Source organism: Crocodylus porosus, unplaced genomic scaffold (genome assembly GCF_001723895.1).
Source record: "Crocodylus porosus isolate Cpor-Errol unplaced genomic scaffold, CroPor_comp1, whole genome shotgun sequence".
Classification (NCBI taxonomy): Eukaryota; Metazoa; Chordata; order Crocodylia; family Crocodylidae; genus Crocodylus; species Crocodylus porosus.
Window position 1 is genome coordinate 32,454,711 of NW_017728909.1, and position 26,263 is coordinate 32,480,973.

The 26,263-nt window shown below is 39.8% G+C and overlaps 1 protein-coding gene across 1 annotated transcript in view; it reads left to right on the plus strand.

Annotated features, from left to right (window-relative positions):
- Positions 1-26,263, plus strand: part of PARP8 (poly(ADP-ribose) polymerase family member 8) — a 203,211-nt gene that overhangs the window by 113,701 nt on the left and 63,247 nt on the right. The window contains exons 4-9 of the mRNA XM_019532038.1: positions 1,901-1,990; positions 3,160-3,230; positions 5,855-5,932; positions 14,547-14,641; positions 19,579-19,639; positions 21,999-22,089. Coding sequence (XP_019387583.1) covers positions 1,901-1,990; positions 3,160-3,230; positions 5,855-5,932; positions 14,547-14,641; positions 19,579-19,639; positions 21,999-22,089 — 486 coding nt within the window. The remainder of the gene's footprint in view (positions 1-1,900; positions 1,991-3,159; positions 3,231-5,854; positions 5,933-14,546; positions 14,642-19,578; positions 19,640-21,998; positions 22,090-26,263) is intronic.

Sequence of the window (26,263 nt, forward strand, 5' to 3'; positions counted from 1 at the left end):
GTAGTTTAGCATGCTATGCAGTACAGATGCTTATATTTCCTGCTATATGCTACACTATATTAATTTAAGTACAAGTGCATAGATTTGCTTTCTCCCATCCTTACATACTTGGCATATTTAGACCCAAATTGTGACTTATGCAAACTTGTTAGAGTACATAGTGGAGAAGCTGTGTACGCACATATCAGAAGGAAGCTTGCATGTGCTACATACCCAGAAATAATCATGCAGATGTACACCCAACACTGTGAATGTTTCATGTCATACCAATGAGAAAGGCTGGTGCAACACACAAATAGATGCACAGTTCCCTGTCAAAGGGGCACAGTCATTCAAATGTATTTTCCGAGGCAGAGCATACAATACAGGGTGGCAATACGTGGGAAGCTGTACCCACCACAAACTGAACTGGCTGAACAGCTGAAACAATTCCTGTGCATGCTGTGTATTGTCTGGGCTATGGTATTCAAGAGTGAGGTACATTAGTTCGCAGATATTAATTTGATGCTGACCTTTATTGACCTATTTGCACATTATCCAAGCAAGGCCTTGGTGAGGACAGTGTAGCAGTAATAGCAGGCAATGGTGTGCGGTAGCATGTGGCTCTGTTGGTCTCTATATGAATGAGAATGAACATAGCTACATGACTTCCTTTTGTGAACTAGGGAGTCACATCCTTTTCATACGCACGTGGCAATGTAGCTTCTTATCCACAAGGGAGGTGGGGGGCATTGTAGCTAAAGATCAGCTGATGTAGCTTCAGGAGAGGGATATGTGGTAACTGCCATATGAGGTCATGGTCTGATCTTTGATAGTAAGTTCATTAGGGTAGGGTCCATGTCACAATATATCTGTAAAGTGCTTAAGCAGCATTGGGTCTTGATCTTTGTTCGGGGCTCTGGGTCCTGCTGCAATATAGATTTTAAATCATATTAATAGTAGTAATAATAAAATTATATGATCTTATCCTTCAACTAGAAGCAGTTAGATAGTCACACTAAAGTCAAAGGGGTTCAATGAGCACAAATACTTGTTTAAGTGCTTTTCTGGATTGGGACCAGGATGATCAGCATTACTGAGTCCTTGTTTTGACTCTTTTTTTAACCAAATGTATTATTTTCAACCCATAAAACTAACTAATTCAATAGAAAACAAAACGTGTTCAGTGGCTGGTTAATGTTTCAGTGGCAATTTTTTCCAGCAGAGATCCTTCTCACAAAGAATACCCTGCACCTTCTTACTCATCACTACAGATGGGCTCAAGGGACCTACAGTTCAACCCCTTCCTCGTACTCCATGTTTTTGGAGAGTGGATTTAAAATCTCTGATTAAAACTCAAATCTACAGGTTTTAGGATGAGAGAGGCTTTCTGTAATCTATATCAGACAAACATTTTTCTATAATTTTTGGTTTTGTGTATATATGATCACCCAGTGTCACATGAGAACTTCTTATATGATTTTTATACATTCAAGGCCAGTTCTGAATCAGCCTTCAATCTGAACACAAAGCCAGGTCTGAATGCTAGTCAGGCCTAAAACACAATCCATGGCCAAGTCGACAGCATAGAAAAGGTCAGAATCAGATCCACCTGAGAGATTGTTAGGAGTGTTCTGCTTCAGTGTTTTTTTGTTTAACTCATTCAGGGCATATGCTATTTAGATCATGATTTTGTGAAACTGGATGTGAACAGTGGCTCTTCAGGCCTTCTATAATTGGCTTCCTGGTAAACAATCTTAGCAGAGGAATTATGTATTGAAAAGTTATGGACTGTGATTTTTTTTCTTGCCTATGGAGTGGTTCCTCTGTTATGATGGAAGCATGCTAGGTGTGTGGTCTGGAAACATACTTGGATGGTGTTAATGAGTTTGGTCTTCAAAAGTATATTTTCCTTTTGTAGATAACACATATGTGTCCAGTTCCGACAACGATGAAGATGTGTTAGTTACCACAGAGCCAATCCCAATAATTTTCCAGAGAATTGCAGCAGGTAACATTAAGAGTCATGAGTGCTTTGTTAAGTTAATGTTTTGTGCAGGCATGCAAGATGTGACCCATACATAAAATGTGATATGTCAATACACATAGCTGCATAGTTATTTTCTCACAAATTTATTGTTGGGTATTCTCATGCATTTCGGAATAGAAGCAATTAAAATATTTCTTTTGGTGATCAATGCAGTCCTGTTTTTATAATGTGTTCTCATTCTTTGAATGGCTTGCACTATGTGCTGAAGCTATTCTTTTTTAATACTGTGCTATGCACTTGTTTATTATTAAGGTGTTTAGCACTTCCCATTATAAGAATTAATATTCAGTTGCTTACAACTTTGCTGAAGTTTAATTGTTAAAGTTGACATTTTTCATGCAAGATCTCCACCTCAGAAGTTTTTTTAATGGAAAATGAGAGCCAAAATGATTCAGTGGTTTCTGAGGATCAGAATAGAGGGGAAAAAGTTATGACAGTGGCAAAAATTCTGGTTCCCTTTTCATTTATAAGCTTTTTTTCTTGCTTTAGAACAATATTTTACATTTTAGGCAGTGGGGGAGGGGGTGGTCTAGGTTTCAACAATGTGTCTCGCTATCCCCATGAAAATCTGTCCACATCTTTCCAGGTTTACAAACTTTTGAAAAATCAGTTTGTAACTGCTTGGTAGAGATGTCTTAGATTTTTTAGCAACTAGGCTTCCTAAAGATACCAGAAATAGTCTGCTGGGCAAGGTTTATTCTTGCCTATTTCAGAGAGATGCCTTGAAACATTCTGATTTAGAAATTTGATGTGTTACCCTAACTCTAGTTTACAGATTAAGAAAATGTAAGAAAAACAAGGCTCTGACAAACTAGCTGTTGGACAAATTGAACTTATTTTATATTCTAGAACCTGAGGTGTGGTGATTTCTTATTTTTATAATACTAGATTGCAAACCTTTTGTCACTTTTCAAAAGCTGCTTATCCTCTCTTTTTGTTTTGTGTTTCTGAAGTGCCTAGAACAATGGAGTCCTAGTCCTGAGTCAGGACTTGTAGGTGATGCTGCATTTCTAGTCTCCTCCTACTCCTCAATGTAGATAATTCAGTTCTGCTTTTTAAATTACATTGACAACATGATTTTAGACTTTTCACAGTTATTAACTATTTTTCTCTTTTATTTCTTTTTTTAGAATTAAAGAAAACCAGTGATGTCAATTGCTGCTTATCTATAAAATCAAAATTACAGAGGGAGAATGGAGAGGTGAGCAATATTTTCCTCAGCAGGGAGATTAACAGACTACAGAGCATAACCAAATTTGCAGTTTGCTGTGGACATCAAAATCATTCCTGTAGTTTTGCATAGAGACTATTAAACCTGGGAAAATGTTTTTAATCCAGCTAGTAAACAGCATTGGACTGTCTCCAGAACATATATCAGGGGTGCGAAAAATATGGCCTGTGGGCTGGATGAGGCCCACTAACTAATTAGATGCAGCCTGTGGACAGGTGCTCGCCAATTGATTTGGTCTGACCCCCAGCACTCCACATGGGGGCGGAGATGAGCCTCACTTGCTCCCACCCGAGGCAGCCCGCACCCCCCTCCCACCCACACCCACTAAGTGGTCTTGGCCCCAGCCAGTGCATAGCTTCCCAGCAGAGCTGTTGCCAGCCTTGCTCACCATCTATATGTGCATTGTTGCAGAGTAAATAACTCTGCCATAGGATAGTACTTGTGTTGGGCAGTACTATCCTGTGGAAGAGTTCATTAGTTTACTCCAGTCTAATAGGCGTGCACATGTAGATGGTGACACTTTTCTGTGGAGTTAATTAGTCAATTCTACAGTAAAGCATCTCACGTAGGTGCATGCGGTATGTTTGAATTTTCATGGTGCAGATGCTAAACTCTTCTAGATAAAGTGGGCTCCAAGGAAAAGTCTTCTTTTAATAAAAATCTTTAAGATTGACCATTTCTGTTTGTCAGACAATCGTACATTTTATTTTATCATGTGATTATATCTTATAGGACGGTTTGCACTCTTTTAAAGATTTAGGGGGTTTTTTGCACTGGGATGTTTCCATCTTCATTTGGCTTCTATTTTGCAGCATGTTTTTCCTTGAGCTGGGTTGTTATTAAATAAAGCACACTGAAGTATTTTTTCCAATAAAGTAACAGCAAAAAATGATTTTTATGCCATCATAAAAAATGTTGTGAAAATGACTAAAAATACGATTTTCATTCTCTTTACACATGCACAATATACTGCATGAATACAGAACCCAAAGTAAGGCAAGAAAAAGGATTAAAATCTCATGCTATAAAGAACTGATAGAATATCTGATTTTTTATGAATCTATGAGGTTGAGAGGAATATTCTCCTTATTGATTCATACAGATGATTTCTGTTCCACTAAGAAAAGTCTGTACATGATATGTATATATAGTACATAATATAGAACAAAATTATCTATTAAACAAGACAAATGTGTTTTTATGGCTTTATCATGTACTAATTTATGGTAGTTTCTCGGTAACATTGAGGCAATGAATCACAAGTGGATTATGGGAAAAGAAGTATGAAGTCTGTCTTTAAACAATTGTTTGATATTAAGAAAACACTCAGTTTTTAGGACTAGATTGTGATATCTTCTTTCAGCTGATTAGCATTAGGGATATGTGAAATGGGCCATATTTGATTTGGATTTGGGTAACAGGGGACTTGGGGGGGCCTGTACACTCCCTGGTGGACCCGGAAGTAGACTGGAAGTGCTTGTGGTCCACTTCTGGGTCTGCTACCAATTGTGTTGGGGACCCCCCGCGATCCTGTGGGACACTCCATCTGCCCCACCATCTCAGCACTCACAAGCCTCCTGGCACCTTGAGGTATGTAGAAAAAACATTTAAAGTTGTGTCTATATTCAAATTGTCGAATCTTTCCAGATCGATTTGAATGGTTCCGATTTGATTCAGAGAGATTAAAGGGTCCTCTGATTCAATTTGGATTCAGAGATTTGGCCACCAAATTGGGCCAAATCTCCACCGAATCGAATCAGGGACCAAAGCTTCGCATAGCCCTAATTAGCATGTTCTTCCATAATTAGTTCCACTGACTTAAATGCAGTTTCTAATAGTAAAATAAGCTACTAAGTAAATTACTTAGGGTCAGAATCTAGTATCCATACCTAACTAGAAGAGCCCTAGACCTACTGAGAAAATTATGTTTGATCTTGTCTGGTGAAGTCTAACCACTTTTATCAGAATGGAGGTTATTAGCAGATGTGACAGGGAGTCCTGTATGAAAAATGATCTGAGCTAGGAACTCAAGACTTCCCTGGTCTTGAGTCTACCATATAAGGCTTTTAATGTTGTTTGTTGCTACGGATGCATAAACAGAGAATCTTATAATTGATTTTCCAGAATACAGTAAGTTTGTGTCCTGTAAGACCATTAGCTAAGACTCAAAATTAATGAATTGTAGAACCTTTGTTGTGAATGAATAAAGCAATTTAAATTCAGTCTGATCATACAGGACTTGATTCTGATAGCTTTATTCAGCTGCCAGATTCCTGTTTCCCTGAGTGTTACAGCTTGGTTTATAAGGATCAATCTATTTTATCTAATCTAAACAGTCTTAATGTAATATATATTCTGCCTCCACCCAGAACTCCACAGGATAACATCTAGCAAAGATATGCAACTATTTTCCATACCCAATTAATGGGAATTTTGCTATTGACTTGGTGGTTGTCAAATCAAACCTATAATATCATTTCCAAAAACATTGTTTGAAATCTCTTTCAAAGAACTGTGTGAGGCATTTGTCTGAGAGAGAAAGAAAGAAAAAAAATCATTCTGCTATTATTTTCTGTTTGTTTTTTTAAAATAAGGAGTCAAGACACAATAGTACAGTTGAAGAAGATTCTGAAGGAGATAATGACTCTGAAGAGTTCTATTATGGTGGACAGGTAAGGGTGAACATTTCCAACAAGTTTAAAGCTAAAAATATTGCAGACTTCTGTGCTTCATGCTATTTGGGATGTAGGATGTGATCTAAGACCATGTAATTTGCATTTTATATTGCTGTTCAAATCTGGACAGTGTAAAGAACAGGGCAACGAGCTGTAACTTGGAGGTGTTCAAAAACAGAATTTGTCTTACTGTTCCCAGAAAATAAAGTATTTGCTCTTTAAAACAGATCTTCTATTGACATAAATGGAAGCAAGAATGAGCCCTAATTTGTTTTCCGTTGCTATAAGGTAAAATCAACAACATTGCATTTCAATGGTAAAAATAGTTGTTGCACAATTATTATGACCTAGGAAATTATAAATTATCTTTTTGAGCTCCACAGCATAATTCACCTTGAAAAATGCTGATTATTTTTTTAAAAATTAATAGTAATGCTTAGTGTCTTTTCATCATGATCCCTCAGCAGAATTCATTATTATCACATCCCATTATGTAATCAAAATGAAAATGTTCTCTTCATACTTATTCCTTTTGAGACATCAGTGTGAGCATTTAAGCAGGCTACTTTATTTACTCAGCTTTTGGAATTTTGCCTTGCAAGTATTGTCTAAAAGAAATAGCTTGTCTTTTATGTTGGTAAAATCGCTTGTTTATAACAAAATGGAAGTAAATCCCTATAGGTGCTCATGAAAGTAGTTACCTCAACAGCTCTGACACTGAATATGCAGAGGTCAAGCAGCACCAGTGGTACCTTCCCCTGCAATGTCCAGTCTGTAGTACGCTGCTTGCAGATGAACAGGACACTCTCCAGCACTCTAGTTTTGCATAGTAGCTGGCACACTGATTTAGAGAACCAACAATGTACTCTGTGTTTTATACACATGTGTAAGCATAGGGTTACACAGAACTGTTCTGTGAGCAAAGTTATGGTTTAGTTTTGATGTCAGAAAATGGTTGGTTAGGGTACCAATAAATGTTAGCAATATGCATAGGGTTTAGAGGATGAGGACACCAGATCATTCTATAAGGTACAGAATAGCTGTTAAATGCTAATGTTTTTTCTTAGATTATTTTTTGAGCAAATAACTTTACATTATGTTACACTGTATATTTTTAATGTACCAAGAAGTGGTGGCAACATGGTTAATATGCCTTTCTACTAGTCCAGAAGCATGAGTTCAGGCTAGCTGTAACTGAGACCTGCTTACTGAGGTTTCAGAGTCAAAGGCAGGCAGACAATGTGCTAGTCATATTGTTCCCCTGTGTGCCACTGGCTGTAAAAACTGTCAAGCAAAGAATATAAGAGAAAGACAGCAATAAAATTCAACAATCACTCGCAAAAATAAAACAATGAACCACCAAATATCATGAGTGAAAAAAGGAAAGACTGTAAGAGATTGTTAGAAATATCATTAATAGGAAGAAAAGAAATAGGTTTTGAGATAAGGTTTAAAACAGCGTGACCAGAAAGACAAAGTGAATTTAAAGAGTTCTGTCTCTGTGCACTCAATAAGAAAAGGCATGAAGAAGTAAAGCAATGGAAAAACTGTGAGAGGAATAAAGGGAGCATATAGGATGGCTGGTAATATGAGACGCCCCTTAAGAGTTTTAAATCTTTTAAATGAAAGTGGGTTAATTTTGAAGTAACTGCAGAGATGGAGAGGAAGACAGTGGAATGAAGGCAGATTAAATAGTTGAATAGATATCCAGGGTACAGATAACAAGGTGCATAGTTTGAAACCAGTGATTTAAGTGCTTTAAGTGGGGTTTTGGAAGATAAACCTATATAGCATTTTGGAAGTAAAGGTATGACATTCTGAGTATTTGAACCAGAACGTTTTCATTATTAAAAGCAAGAAAAATGTAGATACATTTAGGCTATGATAAATGCCGTTTTAGCAAGATGGGAAATACAGATGGAAATAAAACCACCAGTCAGCGGTAGCCCTGACATTTTTATGTGGGAATAATGAGAAGTGAGAGGTGACAGTGGAAAATAGGAAAGGGTTTGGGAGGGATGGTGAAGGAGAGACGCAATATTTTGTTACTAAGTGAAAATATTGTATTACCTTCCCAGTCCTATGTACATAATTCCTTCAAAGGATGTATTGGGTAAATATTTTATAGAAGTGAAGTAATTTTGTAACCTAAATCCTGTGGATTTTCATTGGGGTTTAGGCATGTAAACCACTTAATCTCTTGTTAAAAATGCTACCTAGTGTCTTTATGTAGACAAAAAAGTATGAATTGTGCTTCAGATTTAAGTCTGAGACTTTCTAGAAGCTTTGTAGATATGGCAGAGTTTTCATATCTTTTAGATTTACTGCTCCCTCTCTTGGAGATTCTTTGTTAGGTCTTCCTTTGAATTTCTGTATTTTTGCAAAAGCTAATTGCAGATCAGTAATTGTGTTCTTTCTTCTCCTAATACAGAGTACACTTGCAGATGCTCGTGTACAAAGCTGCCAGTCACTTCTTCGTATTCATAAATGTGGCTGGGGCTCTATTACAAGGATGGAAACACCCTGTAGATGTGTGTCTAGTACAGTGTTCTTCCTTGCCAACATGCAGGGAACATAACATGATCTACCCTCTCCAGTCCTTAACTGCCCAGTGTTAGAAAATGCAGTTGTATTGAGCAGCCAAACATCCTGATTATTCTAGCTGGATTTTACTTAATATTGATACAAGAGCTTGACCCTGAATTACCAGCTTGGGGGTGGATAGGGGAGTTTACAGCAAAAAAAGTTCTGATTCACTTTTTCTTCTGCAGAAAGCAGGAGTCCATAATTATTAGTACATCCCTTCAGGATTTATGTTGGTTAAATGACCCTGGAGTGAAAGTGTGGTGTCACATTATTTTCTTCAAAAAAAGTTAGTCTTCTCATTTGAAACGGAAATTAAATGTGAAGTAAAGGTTTTTGAGGTATTCCAGAGTGACTCTCTGGGATAACTATTTCTGATTTAACTGTCTCTGAATTAGTGAACTCACAAAGTAGATTAAGCTCTTTCAGAATAAGAACTGGCTCTTCTGCAAGACATTATATTGGATACTTACCAGGAAGCTCTCCCTCCTCCCCATCTAACTCCAACCTACTCTTTTCTTGGGTGTGGAGGACACTTGATATCCCATGGTCCTTTGCTCTCCCTCCCTCCCTTCCTCCAAGGCTACTCTGGGGCAACCTGGAGCAGTTTGAGGCATGTTGCCATGCCATGCAGCATAATGCTCTCCTACCCCCCTACACCACCACCCCTGCACTCCTCCTGGTTGGACTAGAGGTTTGCAAAGAGTGAAATCAGGAGGGTTCCCACCACAGAAGAATGCAGACCCCATCCCAGTGCAAGGAGGGGAATGTTCTCCTGGGGCTGGGACCCTCTCTGGGATGTCTGGCAACTGTTGCTTTTCAGCCCCTACCAAATGCCAGTTGACACCCTGGCAGGAGAGAGAGCAGACAGTCAATTAATAGGTTCTCCTAAAAGTGACAATAGCACAGGGAGCAGCTCTGTGTAGCTCTCCAGCCCAGAGACTGGAAACTATGTACACTCCAGCTCCCAAGCTGTTTTTCTACTGGTAAGAGTTTCAGAAATGAATTCCTGTCCATAGCCATTATCTTTTAAATTGACATCCATTCATAATCTGAATTACCATTCCCATATAGATAAGCCCTCAGGGTTACTTCAGAAGAGATCCTCGTTTCTTCTTGAGTCCTGAAACCCTTAGCTGATTCATTTTTTCGGTGACAGCTGTTTCTGTATGACACAGCAAAATGTCCACCACCCAGGAAAAGCAATTTTTCTCACTTCCCTGGAGTGGGACCAGTTTCTTCAGTACAGGGGGCAAGATCAGAACTCCTTCTAGAACATCATCATCTATTTTTTTAAAATAACTCTGATTCCTTAGTTTATGTCCCTCACCTTCATAAATGTGGTAGTACCTCTGGGAACTCTGTGCTACTGTTACACAGCTGAATTGGTGCTCCATATTTTTTTATGAATTCTAAATGTAATCAAATTTATCCTTGGCTAATTTTCATTTGTAAAGGGGAATCAGATAACTGCTATTTAATTACATTGAAAATGTCAAATTTGATAGAGACTACTGTTTCTTAGAAGTAGGGTCCTAGTGCATATAGAGTTATAAAAATATAGAAAAGTAGGGCTGGAAGGGACCTGCAGAGGCCATCAATGCAACCCCTACCGGAAGCAGGATCATCCCTATTTAAACCATCCTGTACAATCCATAATCTAAATTCTACATAAGATTACCATCAACCGTTACACAACACAAATATAATCTTCCACACGTGAAGCAGGGGAACCATGTCAGCCAATGTCCTGCTTTTATGAAATGTTGTCAATACACGCTCAAGAGACCTTGCGTAGAGGGCCACACACCCCACTACAAAGTAAGGCAATGCCCCTCACAATCTGTACCAATCTGATCATGGGGTAAAATTCCTTCCTGACCCCAAATATGGTGATGAGTCTGACTCCAAGCAGAGGTCAGACTCTGAGGGAGGCTTAAGAGCAAGGTGACACACATAACAGAAACAGGGAATGAGGACAAACAGCAAAGCCCAGAAGCACAGGAAATATCCATGTTAGAACATAGGCATAGCTATACCTAGATCATCCCTGGCCTGTGGCTGCCTAGCCTCTTCTTGAACACCTCCAGTAATGGAGAGTCCACAGTTTCCTTAGGCAGTCTATTCTAACAATTAAAAAGTTTTCCCAGATATCCAATCTAAATTTACCTTGCTGCAACTTTAAAACATTGTTCCATGTCCTCCTCTCTGCCGCAAGAGAGAACAGGCACTTTCCCTCTTCTTTATAGTAGTTCTTCAGGTATTTAAAGACTGCTATCATGTATCTTCTTAAGCATCTTTTCCACTAACTAAACATGTCTAGCTCCTTCAGCCTCTCCTCGTATGACTTGCCTTCCAAGCCCTTGGCCATTTTATTGCCCACCTCTTTGCCCTCTCTGACTTCTACATTTTCTTTTAAAAATGTGGAGCCCAAAACTGCACCCAGTTCTCCAGATAAGGGTGAAACAATGCTAAGTAGAGCTACAGTATCATCTCTCTTGTCTTGTACCTAATGCTCCTGTTGATACATCCTAAAACTGCATGCACCTTTTGTGCAGCTGCATTATACTGCAGACTCATATTGAGTCTGTGATCTGCCAAGATTCCCAAGTCCTTTTTATAGAGCTGCTATCCAGTTGCGTGTCCCCCATTTTGTATTTGTTTTTGATTATTCTCCAGAGGTATAGCACCTTTAATTTGTCTATACTGAACTTCATCCTGTTAGTTCTAGATCAACTTTCCAATCTGTCAAGATCCTTCTGAATTGTGCTCATATCCTCTGATGTGTTCACAAGCCTTCCCAGTTTCATGTCATCCACAAATTTGCTCAAGAAACTTTCTATTCCAGCATCCATATCATTTAAAAACACATTGAACAACACCGGGCCCAAGATGGACTCCTTTGGGATGCTACTTGAAACCTTCTGCCATTCTTACATGGACCCATTAATAATTACCCTTTACTTATGACTATTTAGCAAGTTATCTATCTACCTTAGTGTAATTTTACTCAGCCCACATTTCTCCAGTTTATTTAGATTGTGCAGGACCTTGTCAAAAGCCTTGCTGAAGTTCAGAAACAGTATTCATGGCATTCCCTTCATCCACCCAAGTAGTTACTTTGTTAAAGAAAGAGATTGGGTTTATTTGACATGATTTGTGTTTCATAATTCCATGCTGGCTGCTTACACTTGGCCCTTCCTCTTCCAGATGCTTAAAAAAAAAAGCCTTAGGATATCCTCCAGGAACTTCCCAGGTAATGAAGTGAGGCTGAGTGTTCTCCTTCTTGCCTTTTTTTAAAGAGGGGCACTGCGTTGGCCCTTTTCCAGTCCTCTGGTACCTGGCCCATCTCTCACGTCTTCATGAAGGTCATTGCCAAGGGCTCTGAGATTTTCTCTGCCAGCTTCATAGATTCATAGATTTCATAGACATTCGGGCTGGAAGGGACCCTGAAGAGACCCAGGAAAGGGCAGCAAGGTGATAGCCCAAGCCCAGAGCAGACAGCTTGCCCCACCTCCACCCCTGCCCCACACACAGATCTGGGCAGCATGGGTCTCCCCTACCTCCCAGGAGTGTGCACAGAGGTGGGGAGCTGCCCCTCTCCCACCCCCAGATGAACCACCTGTGGTCCCTCCCACTCCCTGCTGGGGTCCTGTGGCCCGACATTGCAGCCCTGGGTCCCAAGCCCCATGCATTGCCCGGCTGGGCAGCAGCCCCTATCCCAGCCCTGCTCAACTTCCTCCCTCCTTTCCCCTCCCCACCCCCACTTATCTGCAGGAGCTGCTCTTCAAGCTGCCTGGCAGTCACGCATGTATGAATGCGTACCTGCACATGACGCCCTCTGCCTGACTGCTCTCCTCCCTCTCCCTTCCAGCCTCTTGCAAGCTGGAACTCTGTCAGCAAAATCTGCAGGTTTCTCCAGCAAAATGAGACATCTGCTGTTTCCTCTGGCAAAGGGAAAAATCTATCATTTTCCATATTTTTTCTTCAGAAATGCAAAACCTGGGTCCCTGCTGATCAGGTGGGCTATAATAAATCCCCACCATTATATCGATGCCATGTCTTTCACCTTTCATCTTCACCCAAATGCATTATGCTTTGCCATTTTCTTCCTCCTGAATCCAGGAACAAGTGCATGTGTTTTTGACATAAAAGGCAACACCACCACCTTTTTTCCCAACTCTGTACTTGCAAAACAAAGTGCGACCTTGGATGTTCACATTCCAGTCCTATAGCTGTCCCACTAGGTCTCAGTGATGCCAATCAGATTGTAGTTCTTTTCGCAGGCTGCAGTTTCCAGTTTATCTGGTTTATTATCCATACTTTCTACATTTGTATTTCTCCATGGGATGTATTTTGCATTTTCCCCTCCTCATTTCCTTTTTCTGCCACCCTGTAGCTTCCTGTAGGTCCTGTAGCTCTGTGGCCTTTTCCTAGAGTTAAGTTGCTTCTTTGAGTCCTTTCCCCTCTGGACTGCATGCTCCGTTGCTGAAGAATTTTGGTCACCATCCCCTGTAAAACCAGTCCTCTAGCTGTTCATTATGGATCATTTTGGAGCATGCTCGTAAACCCAAGTCTAAGTGCGTTTAGCCAGAATGGAGGCTTTGGATGCATTTTTACAGCTACTGGACAAGGTTATATTTTTTTTTCTAATTTTTTTCTACATTTTGCCAAGGTCCCATTTGAGCCCCTACTTACTCACTTGTATCCAGCCTTTAACTACTAGGCTATGGGATAGGCAGAGCTGGGAACATCTTCCATGTTTAAACATAGTGAATCTGGTATCAGATATTTTCTAGTTATTGCCCCCTTTGTCTCATGCATCTTATGCCTCCTTTGTCTCATTTTTATATGTAACGTGTTCAAGTTTTGTTTCTATGCTCCTGTTGCAATTCATACTAGGGACTTATGTGCCTCATAGCCTTAGAGAAACTAGATATATTAGATGGTCACAGACTACACCTAACACACCAGTGGCAATGTAAACATCCACAAAGTTGCTTCATTGTTCTCCTTCCCTATGAAGATGTCATAGATACCCAACCCTATTATACTTCTAAATGTTAATGTGATACTTTATAACATTTAGGCACCTAAATGACTCTATGCCTACATCTAAATCCATCCTGTGAACAGCCATAAAACCTCTGAGATGTCTATACTCCCTATAGGGAGTCTCTGTCTCTAGGCAGATAGACATGAGCTATTACACATGTTCATGTGTGATCCAGAACAACTAATAGACATCTAATTGTAACAGTGATCAGTTGCTGTAACAGTGCTGAGTTCCCATTCTAGAAAATACATCAGCTCTTCATATGTCTATGAATCTTAAACAAAGATAACTACTGTTTAACAACAACATTGTGTTGAGTATAAGAGTACCAAACCTTTTGCCCAGTATCCTCATGATTAAGATGCTTGTTCAGAAAATGGGAGATCTGGTTCAAGGCCCTTCCTCACTGTGAGAGCATTTCAGTCTACATCTAATTCTCAACAGAGCAGTGTAACTACTAGGCTATGGGGTAGACAGAGCTGGGAACATCTCCATGTCTCTGGGCCAGGGATTTTCAGCTGGGTGTATGCGTACCCCTGGGAGTACTTGGGAAGACCTTAGGGGGTACTTCGCAATGGGTGCTGCTGCCATTTCCACCACCACTGCACCTCTGCCACTTCTGCCACCAGCACCACCACTGACACTTTCACCACTACTGACACTTTCGCCACCACTGGAACTCCCCTCCTGCTTGTTGACCGGCCACCGGGGGTACAGTATCCCAAAAAGGTTGAAAACCCCTGCTTGAGGCCACTGTATGGAAAAGAATGTGAGTCACAGGATCTGAAGGAGAGCAGGCAGGAGGAGCCTAACTGTAGTCCACGAAAGTGAGCACTGCCCTTGTTGAAAGCAGGGAATGTTGGATTCTGGCCTCTGCTCCGACTTGAGTAAAACAGTGATTGCATTTGACAAATTACAACTATTTTGCCATCAGTGAATGCAAAATTATTCAGTCATATTTTCTTTCTACAGGTTAGCTATGATGGAGAGCTTCACAAGCATCCACAACTGGAAGCTGATTTGACAGCTGTAAGAGAGATCTATGGACCTAGTGCAGTATCTCTCAGGTACATCATTTTACTGGGTCAAATTCTGACCAATTCTGTGTCTTGGAGAAAAGCAAAAATCAGCAACTAGCAGTATGAACTTGGAGAGTAGAAACAAGTTTTCCAGCATCTTTAACATGTTGCAACCACAGGCACTGCTAGAGTAGCTGGGGCAGGTGCAGGGTGCCAGACAGCATTTATTTCTAATAGGATCTCACAGCACACTTTTGTCACTCTTGTGACACGTGAGCATGCCTCTACAAACCCTTTAGGAATCACTGGTTATACAAAGGGTCATGATTAAGAGACTACCTCTCACAGACTAAAGCAATGTGAATGAACGCTATGAGTTAACAGTAATAATGTAGTACTCTGCTTCGTATTGTTGCTGCACTTACTAGTTCAGCTGGGTACACTAGGAACAATACCTTCAAGCCCAGCTTTGCCAACAGTAAAGTCAAGACCAATGGACTTCATTGTAGGGCTGGACTGTTGTATTTTGTTTACAGTTATTGTTCAGTAGCAACTTACTGTATTTAAGGTGACCCTGAATTCAAGACAACCCCCCAGTAATTAGATTCTATACATATAAAATATATTTGCTATAATTTTCCCCACCCGCAGTGTCAGGCCCTCCTTTCCCCCTCAGCTTCTGCTTTCCCCTGCCCCAGCCTCTGCTCACCCCCTCCCGCATAGCCTACGCTCTCCCTTCCCCTCCTTCCCCTTGCTCCATGCCAGCACGCTCCATCCATGCTGCAGCCTAGACCCTGGGAATGGCCCCAGCCCAGCTCCCAGCTCCTGTGGATGCATAGCAGCCATGCAGGCTGTGTGCCACTGCCAGAGGCCAAGCTGGGGCTCTGCTCAGTGCACCAGGCTGCAGCATGGATGGATCCTGCCAGTGAGGAACAAGGGTAAGGGAGGCAGGGAGGGAGGGAGAGGAGCAGGTGGTGGACCAGGGGAAGCATGGGGGAGGGGAGATGGTAGGGTGCAGAGGCAGCATAGGGGCAGGCAGGAGCTGTGGCTGCCGCTACATCCCTGAGATGGAGTCCAAGCCACAGAAACAGCATGCCCCCCTCCCACCCAGCACCCTCATACGTGATTCTAATATGAGGGGTTTTAAATGAGGAGGGAAAACTTGTCTTAGAATTGAATAAATATAGTAATTTAAAATATGTGTTTATTCTGTCATAGTCTGTTCTACAGTACATGAAGCATGCTAGAAGACATGACCTATTAGGAATGGTTGTAGGACCTGGGTTTGTTTAGTTTTGAAAATAAAATGCTTAGGTGGACATGATAATGGAAATGGCTGTCAGAAGGAGGACATTGATTAATTATTCTCCATGGCCAGCAGTGGAAAGACAAGAAGAAATAAGTTTAATTTCTGACAAAGAAGACTTAGGTTGGATATTAGGAAAAAACCTGTCTAACGTTAAGGGGGTGGAACAGTAATACAGTCTGCCTCAAGACGTTGCACAATCTCCTGCACGGGATGTTTATAAGAACAAAATAGACAAATCTCTCTTGGGGATAGCCTTACGTATCCTTGAACTTTCTTTAGGTTGGACCAAATGACTTCTCCCTAAATCCCTTTAACTCAGTGATTCTGTTTTTCCATAAGAAAATAAGTAAGAATACCAGGACTTTATGACAAGTGGACAGGATTTAGGCTACAGAAAAGGATAAAGAAAAGGTTGCAATTACCATACAATATCACTAAAAATACAAAAAAACACAACATAAAAAGCTTATATGTTCCTTGTAACTATTTCAATTAACCTTTCTAGGACAACATTTACTATTTTAGGCTAGGAAAAGAGATATTGTTTAAAACTAAATTGTACTAGTCTGCTAAACTATGTGAGAATTTAATGAGAGTACATTTTAATGGCATAAATGTAATTCCTTCGACAGTATTTCTAAATGAAAAAATATCTTCATTATAATCCTTCTTAAGTAGAAATTCATTAGATTTAGAGGACAATGGGAATTAAAATTCGAGCAGGTTAACATGACATGGGAAATGAATGATATAATCAGTTAGATGCCAGCATGATGACTGCTATTCTCTTGTGAAGCTATGTACACCTTGATAATATATTCCCACAGGCTCTTAAAATTACAACAGTAAATGTAACCTGTTACAAACTTTAATTTGCTTTAATTTATTGAGTAATCTGCTTCATTGTAAACTGTATGATCTCCTAAGGCTCAATTGATTAGGCATTGGAATCAGTGGCTGCTTCTGGCACGTGGAAAACTTTCATGCCTCCTGTGTTGGGAATACTTATAAAGCCTTAGTTACCACAAAATACAACATTCAGCATTTGGGTTTATCCTCTTCTGGAGCACTACTTCCCTGGCACCACCAAGTCCAGTTAATGATGATATTGCTGCACCCACTGAATGAGCATAGTTCTAAGAGGATAGACTCTTCCTCTTCCCTTTCTGTCTGTAACTGTCCATTAGCCATAGAAATTTAAGGATGAAAAAGGGTTATGTAGGTGATATTCATAAACACTACACCATTCTTCATTGAATTCGCATTAAAGATAGGCAAACCCTTGTATCTTATTAATGTCCTCATGAACCAGACTCCTTCACTGGATGATTTCAGGATGAAATGGATAAACATTTGACAGGGATATGTTAAGAATAGTCCATCCTGCCTTTCTACATGGGGTTGGAGTAGGTGAGCCTTGATGTCTCTTCTAACCAAATGATTCTGTGACTGTACCTCAGTCTGTTTGCATGTTTATTGAATGAGTTTCACAGCTCTTCAGGTTAGTAAAATTCACAGAAGGTTTCCTACCACATTGGTGTTATGGTAGCCACAATAGGCTATGGCAGTGATTCCTAGCTACTGCTGCTCTGAGAAGTTAGAGCATGAGTAGTTTTTACATTCCTAAAATCCTTTCTCAATTGGTTGCAGCTTTAGTAAGCATTAATTTCCTTCAGTTGTACATTTTCCTTTTTGTTTGCTAATCTTTTTCATGTTCTTTGGTTCTGCTTTACTTTTAGGCATGATTCTTCAACACTCACTCATTTAAGTAAAACTGGCATGCCCACTGAATTTCTGCTTGCATGAATAAACCTTACTCAGGATTGTAGAGTTTGGGCATTGGTTCTAGGAATTCAGCCAAAAAAAAATGGAGAGCTTTGTACAGGTTGCAGTTCAGTGCATGTTAGTGACTTTAGCCACGTGATGCATAGAATATTGCTATATCTTGAATTTAAACCCTTATTCAACACTTAAGCCTAGAAAGTTAGTAGGGTCTCATGTAGATTCTGATCCTACCTTTGAAAAACTCTTTGAAAGGTCAGGGCTTTTCTCAGTACAGACTTGAACTTAAGTGCTATGAAGTGGATACTTGCGCTAAGACTGGTCCTTTTCATTGGCTTGCCAGGCCAATTGGCTGATGTAGTTAGACAGAATAGCAACAAAATATTTTCATATTTTAAAATGAATGTATCGCATTTAGTTCTTACCTGATTGCCAGAATGTGTGTCAGGGGACACACAAAGGCTAGGAGATTTTTCTTATGTCCAGTTAGGGATAAATAAGCAATGAAAAGGGAAGAAGTAGGGACAAAGAATTCTGCCTCATTAATGTGACAAGGAACTGTGGATAGTTATAGACTGAAGAGAAAACTTTTGATATCACAGATATTTCTGCTCTTGATATTTACGTGCTTAAGTAATTTAGATGTAAAGGGAACATAAGAAAAGTATACTGTCGAGTGCAGCGGTTCTGGACTTTTTTCAGTTGACATACCCCTTGGTCTCAGAATGAGACTTCACGTACCCCCTTTCAATGGGAAATTAATTTTTTAGGCCCTTCGACCTGTGTCAGACAACTTATGAAATATATCTCACATACCCCTGATGAGGCTTCGTGTACCCCCTGGGGGTACATGTACCCCCCCAGTCCAGAACTGCTGGTCTAGTGTATGTGAAAAGGAGCATTCCAGCTGTTTTTCAAGAGTCTTTAGCAATACCAAGGGAAGAAGCCAAAATGAAGAAGAAAAGGAGTCTTGGAGGTTCACTTATTCTGCAGCAGTTTCTCCAAAATAACAGATATTCATAAAGCTTTTCTTTGACTAACATCAAATCCCTGTTCTTGACATTAAGACCACATAGGAACGCTGTCTTCTGATATTTTCAAAGATGTATAAGTACATTAGGTACCTTTATCCATTAAAAAGCTCTACAAACTCTTAGCGTTGTTTTGTCTCTTTAGAGATTGGGTTCTTTTTTATTACAGCAAATAAAACCCCAGCTATAATCCATAATCCTTTTTGGGTATTAAATTAACAATTTGCATCTCACCTATTCTGTCTAAAACTGTTACAGCTGAAGTTTTTCAATCAGACAACATTTTAGGTATGCTTGAATATATTAGGCACTTCATTTGAGGTAGGTAAGAAATTATCCTGTGGGTCATGACAAAATGTTAACAAACCATGGAAAAATAAAAATGGGAAAATACTGTAAAAATTATCTATAACTACCCCTCTCTCAATTCTCTATTTAGACCTGTGAAAGTTAAGGTAAGCAACTGAATTTATTCAAAATCCTTAAGTCAAAAGCAGTTTGATGTTGCCATGAACAGCTCAACACACAACCTATATTGTCTTGGGTTTTCATTTTTTTTCTGGTTCATGATGAAGTGTACATGATATGTGGAATAGTAATGGAAGCAGAAAATTGATAGACATTAGTATGAAAGCATTGGTCTGCTCGGGCAAAATATGTTGGAGCAACTGACCTACCTTGCTGTCCAGCAAAAGGTGACCCACTGTGGAAATGTCCTAACTCAGTATAAAATATCCATTTTATACTGGTTGTATAGCATTTTATAATTATCTTCCTTAATAAGTGCTCTCCTATTATAAATGCTCTTATACTGAAGAGTATCTTAGATTGTTCTACTGTAATACATTTTTTTTTCCTTTCAGGGAATATGGAGCCATTGATGATGTAGATATTGATCTGCATATTGATGTTAGCTTTCTTGATGTAAGTAATCTAATCCTATAATTATATAATGAACATTAATACCCATTTAATTCTGTCACATATCAGATTCTGTAGTCACCCACTGAGATTCCCCTTTTTGGACGCTTGATCTTCACAAATTCTTGTCACGTTATTGATTGTTCTTCAGTTCCCAGTAGAGACATTCTATTTTCCAATAGGAAACTCATTACTAAGATATTTTGTTTCTTTTCTACATTCATATTTTTATATTTACTTTTGAATGTGCCTTGCAAATGGCAAAAGTTTTAACTGATGCAAATGCAGTGCATTGCTTTTTTGCTGCAACAGGGTCTTCCCTATATTGAGCCATACAGTATGTTCCTGGAAGGAAAAAGGCCATGAATGAGGATCACCTAGATTCACTTTCAACAAGCGTTGTCTTCCAAGGAGAGATTTGAATGACAAAGGAATCAGAGAACAGTACCGCTTAGCTTCCCTTTCTCCCTGGAGGCATCATTTCTTTAGCTTCTTGCTTCCACACCATACTTCTGTAATAAGCTCCTTTAGGGTGGAACAGCATTACCTTCTGCACAGATGTATCATTTTCCCATGTAAACATTGCATATAGGATGATGCAATGGTTGGCTTTGCCCTGGAGCCAGATGAAGACTTAACATGTAGTGTGAACGGATATAGCAGTTATACTGGTGTTAAATTATATCAGCATAAGATGTTCTGAAATTACTGTTAATGACATAATTATATTTTACAGCTGTTAAATCACATCATCTTAAGATGTTCTGAAATTAATATCTGCCAGAAAAAGGGAAACTAAAATGTTTCATTCAGGAATGGGAGTGGACACATGTAACAGTTTAGCTGGAAGAATGTATCTGTTCTTCCAAGTTCTTCCCTTTAGAAGGTTTAACAATCTGTCCACAGCCTCTGCTGTGAATGAATTACTAAAGGACCTTGTTAGACCTTATACTGTAAGCTGATCAAATGTTAATTGGCTTAGTGTTATTCAGCTTAGTGGAGCAGTCATACAGTAAAGTGAAAAACCTGCTTTGACAGGTCTTCACCTGCACAGCTCTGACTTGCCACTAGAAGCTTGGTGAGCAGGTGCAGGACAAGGAGCAGGACCTGCTTGCTGCTCCTGGTGGGCAGAGTGGGCCCACTACCGTGCCAGTTTCAGCGAGGCCAGAGGAAGCAGCTTTCCAGGGGTTCTCTTGTGTTGCCGAAACTGACACAGGTTCTACGCTCAGTGCATGGCTTAAGCCTGGCAGTCCGGCTCTCACTACGGAGCTGCTGTGTCAGTTCTAGTGAAACCAGAGCAACTCAGGAAAACAACTTCCATGGGGTTCTCAGGCCTCATTAAAACTGACACAGCAGCTCTGTACTGAGGGCAAGGCCACCAGGCTTAAGCCCTGACAGCTCTGCTCACGGCAAAGCCGCTGTGTCAGCTTCTGCAGCCCTGGAGCTCACTCACTTTGAGCTCTGAGGATCATGATCTGTCTTTCTCCAAGGCTAAGGGAACACGCTCACTCACTAGTGGGAGCTCAGCCAGTCCAAGTGGCAGCAGGAGGCACCATGGTCACTGGGTGCTCTGGGGGAAAAAAAGATCAGGCACCTGGGATCTTAGGTGACACCTGGCTAGCTGGCAGCCCAGCTGGTTGAGTGTGGGGCAGCAGGCGGTGGCTGAATTCCAGAGAAGAAAGGATCAGGCCCCTTAGAACTCACAGTATTCTGGGATACTGGAGGACTTCAACTTGGGGACTTCAACACTCCCAACAGCAATGAGAAGTGGCCACATAGTAATGGAACTACAACAAAATTAGGCAAATTGGAGATAATCCTGTCCTGGAGTGGCATAACGAATAACAAGTGTTCTGCACCAGCTAAAAGGTGTTAATGTGCAGCAAATCTGGAGGTTAAGAGCTCCAGAAGCCACCTAAGCTTACTATGTAACAAGGCAGTAACACAGGGAGATGTACCACATGTTTTTTTTCCTGCTATCTGTTTTTTTTTATTGTGTTTACTCCCTTTGCTCCCTGTTGAACCTCTGTATTGGATCATAGTCAATGTGTAGGCCTACATGGCAATCTGCATGCCTTTGCAGAGGTAGCTTTAAAAAGAATTAGTTTGGATATCAGAAGCAGTCTAGCTGCTGTGTCATGGAGATCCGCATGGCCTAATTTACTCCGCTTATCTTGTTAAATGCTGAAGAAAATCCATCCTATCAATGGGCAGAGAGGTTAAAACAATAGCTCGTCTGAACTTACACACACAACGCTTTCAACAGTACTAGGATTGATTGACAAAGTATGGACAGTTCCTAATAATAGCTAATGGATTTTATTTTGTTGTTTTCTTTCCTTTTCTTTTTATCTTGAATTAGGAAGAGATTGCTGTGGCTTGGGATGTAATTCGCACAGAGCCTATAATAGTGCGATTGCACTGTTCACTTACACAGTACTTAAATGGTCCAGGTTAGTCACATTTGTAATTTTCCTGTGGTATCCTCAGTTGTAAGTGATGTACTGGGTGACATATTCATATGCTCCTTACTAAGGCCTCTGTTTTGCAAATTATTATATAGATTTACATCTTTGGTACTGAGAAGGGGCCTGTGGCTTAAGAAATAAGGATCTGTGACTTGTGATAAATTCTTGTGGATTTTAGAAACCATGTTCCTCATGGTAGGCCCAGCCTTCCAACATACATATGCAAGCATCTTTGATTGCGCTGGTATCAAATGTGTGCACAGTATGTGCATGTACTTTTGAAGCTTGACCGCGGTACCTAAAAGTTGATGTTGATATGTGATTTCTGTGTTAGTATCTGATCTAGCTTTAATTTGAGTCTGACATTTTAAATATCACACTGTTAACTCATTCTGCAGTGTGTTACAGTTAGTAAATATTCTTGAGAAACAGAGATGGGGCTGAATCATAAAGAACTAATCCAGATTCTAGATTCAGATGTGTTCATGTATAGGATTCAAATTCAGGCATATATATAGAGAGAAGAGTCAGAACTGAGAACTTGTAAACTGAATACAAATATTGCCAAATCTAGGTTATGAGTTCAGGCTTACATCTGAGGGAGAATTCTGTCCCTGAACAATAAAGATATGTTTCCAGTCATAATGTGCCTGGAGAAAAATATTACGACATGCCATTTTTTAGAGAGTGCTGTGTCTGCAGCTGCTAACGGTAAGCTTATGTTCTGCTCCTATAGATAAGCATTATTTATATTACCATTGTATTTCTGGCATGGCTTTGTGTCTTGTTTCATAGTATCTTACTATTTTAAAGTACTTATGAATTTAAAATATCTTTTTACAATAAATAAATAACTTTCATAATTACGATAGCAAGCTGCACTATTAAATCGTTGCTGCAATATGCACAATTATGGGGAATGAATAATGCAGATCCTTGTTCGACTGGATATGCTCCAGCCAGATCCTAAATGCCAGTAAGGTTCCTGCAGTCTCTGTACATGAGCAGCAGGGCAGCTCCAATGCTCTATAATTACAATGTGTCGGAGCAGCATCAATTAATCAAGTCTGATGGAGTGTGATAATTACTGCACTGCCGCAGACTCCAGTGTCTTGTGTATCAGTGTCCCCGCACTTTAAAATGGTGGTGGGGTGCTTTAACTAAAGCTTGTTGAACAAGCTTTAGTTAAAGCAATGCTGCTGCTATTTTTAAGAGCAAGGACGCTGATACGTGAGAGGCTCCAGGCACTTTAATCAAAGCAGCTCTCAGAGCCCCTCTAATTAAAGCACCCCCACATGCACACTCCCAGAGTACATGTGTAAACGCCTCATAAAGCTAAACTACTAGGCTGTGCATAGTCAAAGCGGGATCAAGGGCAGAGACAGATGATTTTCAATTACTGGTCCTAGAAGCTTAGTGGTGTTGTAGTTTCAGTTAAATATTTTTTCCCAAAAAAGGGCCAAGAGAGCTATTATTTCTTTATTAATTTACAAAGGAACCCTACCCCACTCTCTGCTCTGGAAACATTTTGTTGAGTAAGACGTTCTTGTGATCTTGTGGTATATTTACCTTTCTTTTCTGAGTCTGTCTACACTATGTCCCTGGTGCTCCTGGTGAGGTCTGCTCTCAAGCATGCTGTACCCAGTAGTCCTGTCTGCACTCAACCCAAATCAGAAATGTGGTAGGTTATCTTCTGCTGCCGCTCTTGTGCTGTCTTGTCTCCAGCATCCTTGGAAGCAGCAGCAGGTGTGGCTGAAGTGGCTTCACTCTGTTATTTCCAGGTTTGGAATGTGCAGGTGGGCACAGGTAGATGGACCAGAATGGACAGTAATACTTCTGGGAGCGCCAGATGTGCAGTGTAGACATCCCCTTTATGGCTTCCATTGGCTACTGGGAGAAACAGATGTGCCATGTGCGTAAGGGGAAATAAAATGAGTTTGGCTGCTTTTTCAGACATATTATTTCAATACAGGAGTTTTGAAAGTTCTGTTGTAGTTTATTACTTAACCAGATTACTTTCAATATGCCTTTTTCCATGCATAAGAGTAGGAAGGATTTTTATATGCTGATACAATATCTCTGGTTTCCTGTTTAAAAATGATTGTTACCATCACCTATTGTGAAAGCTGCCAAACACTTTCCATTATGAGGAAGTCCTCAACACTTAGCATTTTCAGTTGTTTGTAAACATACATGATAGTCTCACAAATTATGTATGTATTGTAGGTTTTTACGTATATATGTTTACATATATGTGATATCTAAAACGCAAATCAAATTTGCTTCAGTAAGGTATAGGCTGTGCAAAGAATGAGGTATTTTTCAGTTACCTGTACCATGCTGAATACTAGATACAATATTAAAACCTTAGCATTTACTATAATAGATTATGTAGTACACCTGGTCTGATATCCTGATTCTGGAAGTAGCCAATTGTTAATGTTTTTTGAGGAAATTAAAAAAATAGGTGATAGTGTTCCTTGTCCATTCAGAACTATAGTATATCAGATTGTGGTGTGAAAAAAGGTTATTAAACCCTGCAGGCAATCATCTTATGCACTGAAATATGTGAACTTGTAAATCTAAAACTACTACTAATTAAACTATCCATTCTTTCTGAAAATCCAAGCACATGCATCATTTGAATAGTAGTACTAGTTTTATCAGTGCTAAACAAATAATGGATGGATGGATGGATGTATTGAAACAAAGGAAATTTGGGGGTACCGAAGACATGTTTGTTTCCTTCCTTTCTTCTTTCCTCAAATGAGCCCATCTTTCAAAAGAGTACTTGCTAAGTATATCTAATAGGACCTGGTAGCTTTAGTTAGTTAGTTAGTTAGTTTTAAAGTTTCAGAATAGTAGATGCTTAAAATAATAATTTAATTCTGGTGAAAGTTAACTACAGTGCCAAACTCTATGAAATTCTGGTATAATAAAAAGCATGGTACGTTGATGTTCATCAAAGTTTTGTTATTTGTGATATCTGTTTTCTTACCTGAGCTGAGTTTTTCTCAGCCGGTGCTGGATGCCATCTTCTCACTTCTCTCTACCAAAATCCTTTAAAAATATTTATTAATCTCAGAGCTAAACGTTTGTATTCATCCTTATGTTTGCAGTTTTCTGAGTAGTAAAACATGGATGTTCTGAGAGTGGGAAGGTATTAAGGAGTCTATATCTTATGGCAACGTTTAAGCTTCTTTGGGGGTTCAGAACAAACATTGGCTATTGAGCTTCATACAGGATGCACACAAATGACAAGCATTGTGGAGCTTGTATTGAAATGTTGTTAGAAAACAAACCTTGCAAATAAATGAATGCAGTTGAAACTTGTGTTGGTTTTCTTCAAAATTCAGAGAGCAGGAAGAAGACAAGATGCTTGACTGCAGTTTGGATCCATAGGCTGAAAGAAAACCATAATTCTACTGTCTATAATGTTTCAGGAAAACTTGGATAAATAAGCTATTTTCATGGAGCACACTTTGTTTGTTTCCATCTGGAATTACCTTCCCAAACAATAATTCATAAGACCTTCTACACGTTTAGAAAGTTCTGAAATGATAAGAGGGAGATAAACATACCTCTAATACTATGAGGGAACAGAGAACCAATCAAATTACATAAAATTAACAGGAACACTGATGTACTCTGGTCTTCGCCTGTTAATTTGCTGCAATTTCATGCAGGGTAACCCACAAATCCTTTGCAGTAACAGGGACAGCTTATCCCTAAATTAAACCAAGGTTAAGGTGCCCCAGGTTAGCTTTTACTTAGTATGGGATAATTGTGGGCACACACACATTTACCAAGCGTCATCCATTCAGTTAACTTGCTGTATTTTCATTTTGCATCCATGTCCTGAGATGGGGAATACCTTGCTACAGCGGCTATCGTATGGACCCCATGGACTTACATTAAGCCTTCTTTAGCTGCTGGAGAGCTTGATTCTACTCTCAGTTATACTGGAGTAAAAGCAGCGAAACCTTGTTGATTTGAAGTTACATCTGTATTGATGTAACTCTGACCGCATCTACATAAGATGCTACTTCATAGTTCCATAGTTAGCAGGGTCAGAATGGACCTGAGCAGATCATCAAGGCTGACCCCTGCCATGGCAGGAAAGAGTACTGGGGTCAAACGACCCCAGCAAGGTGCTTCT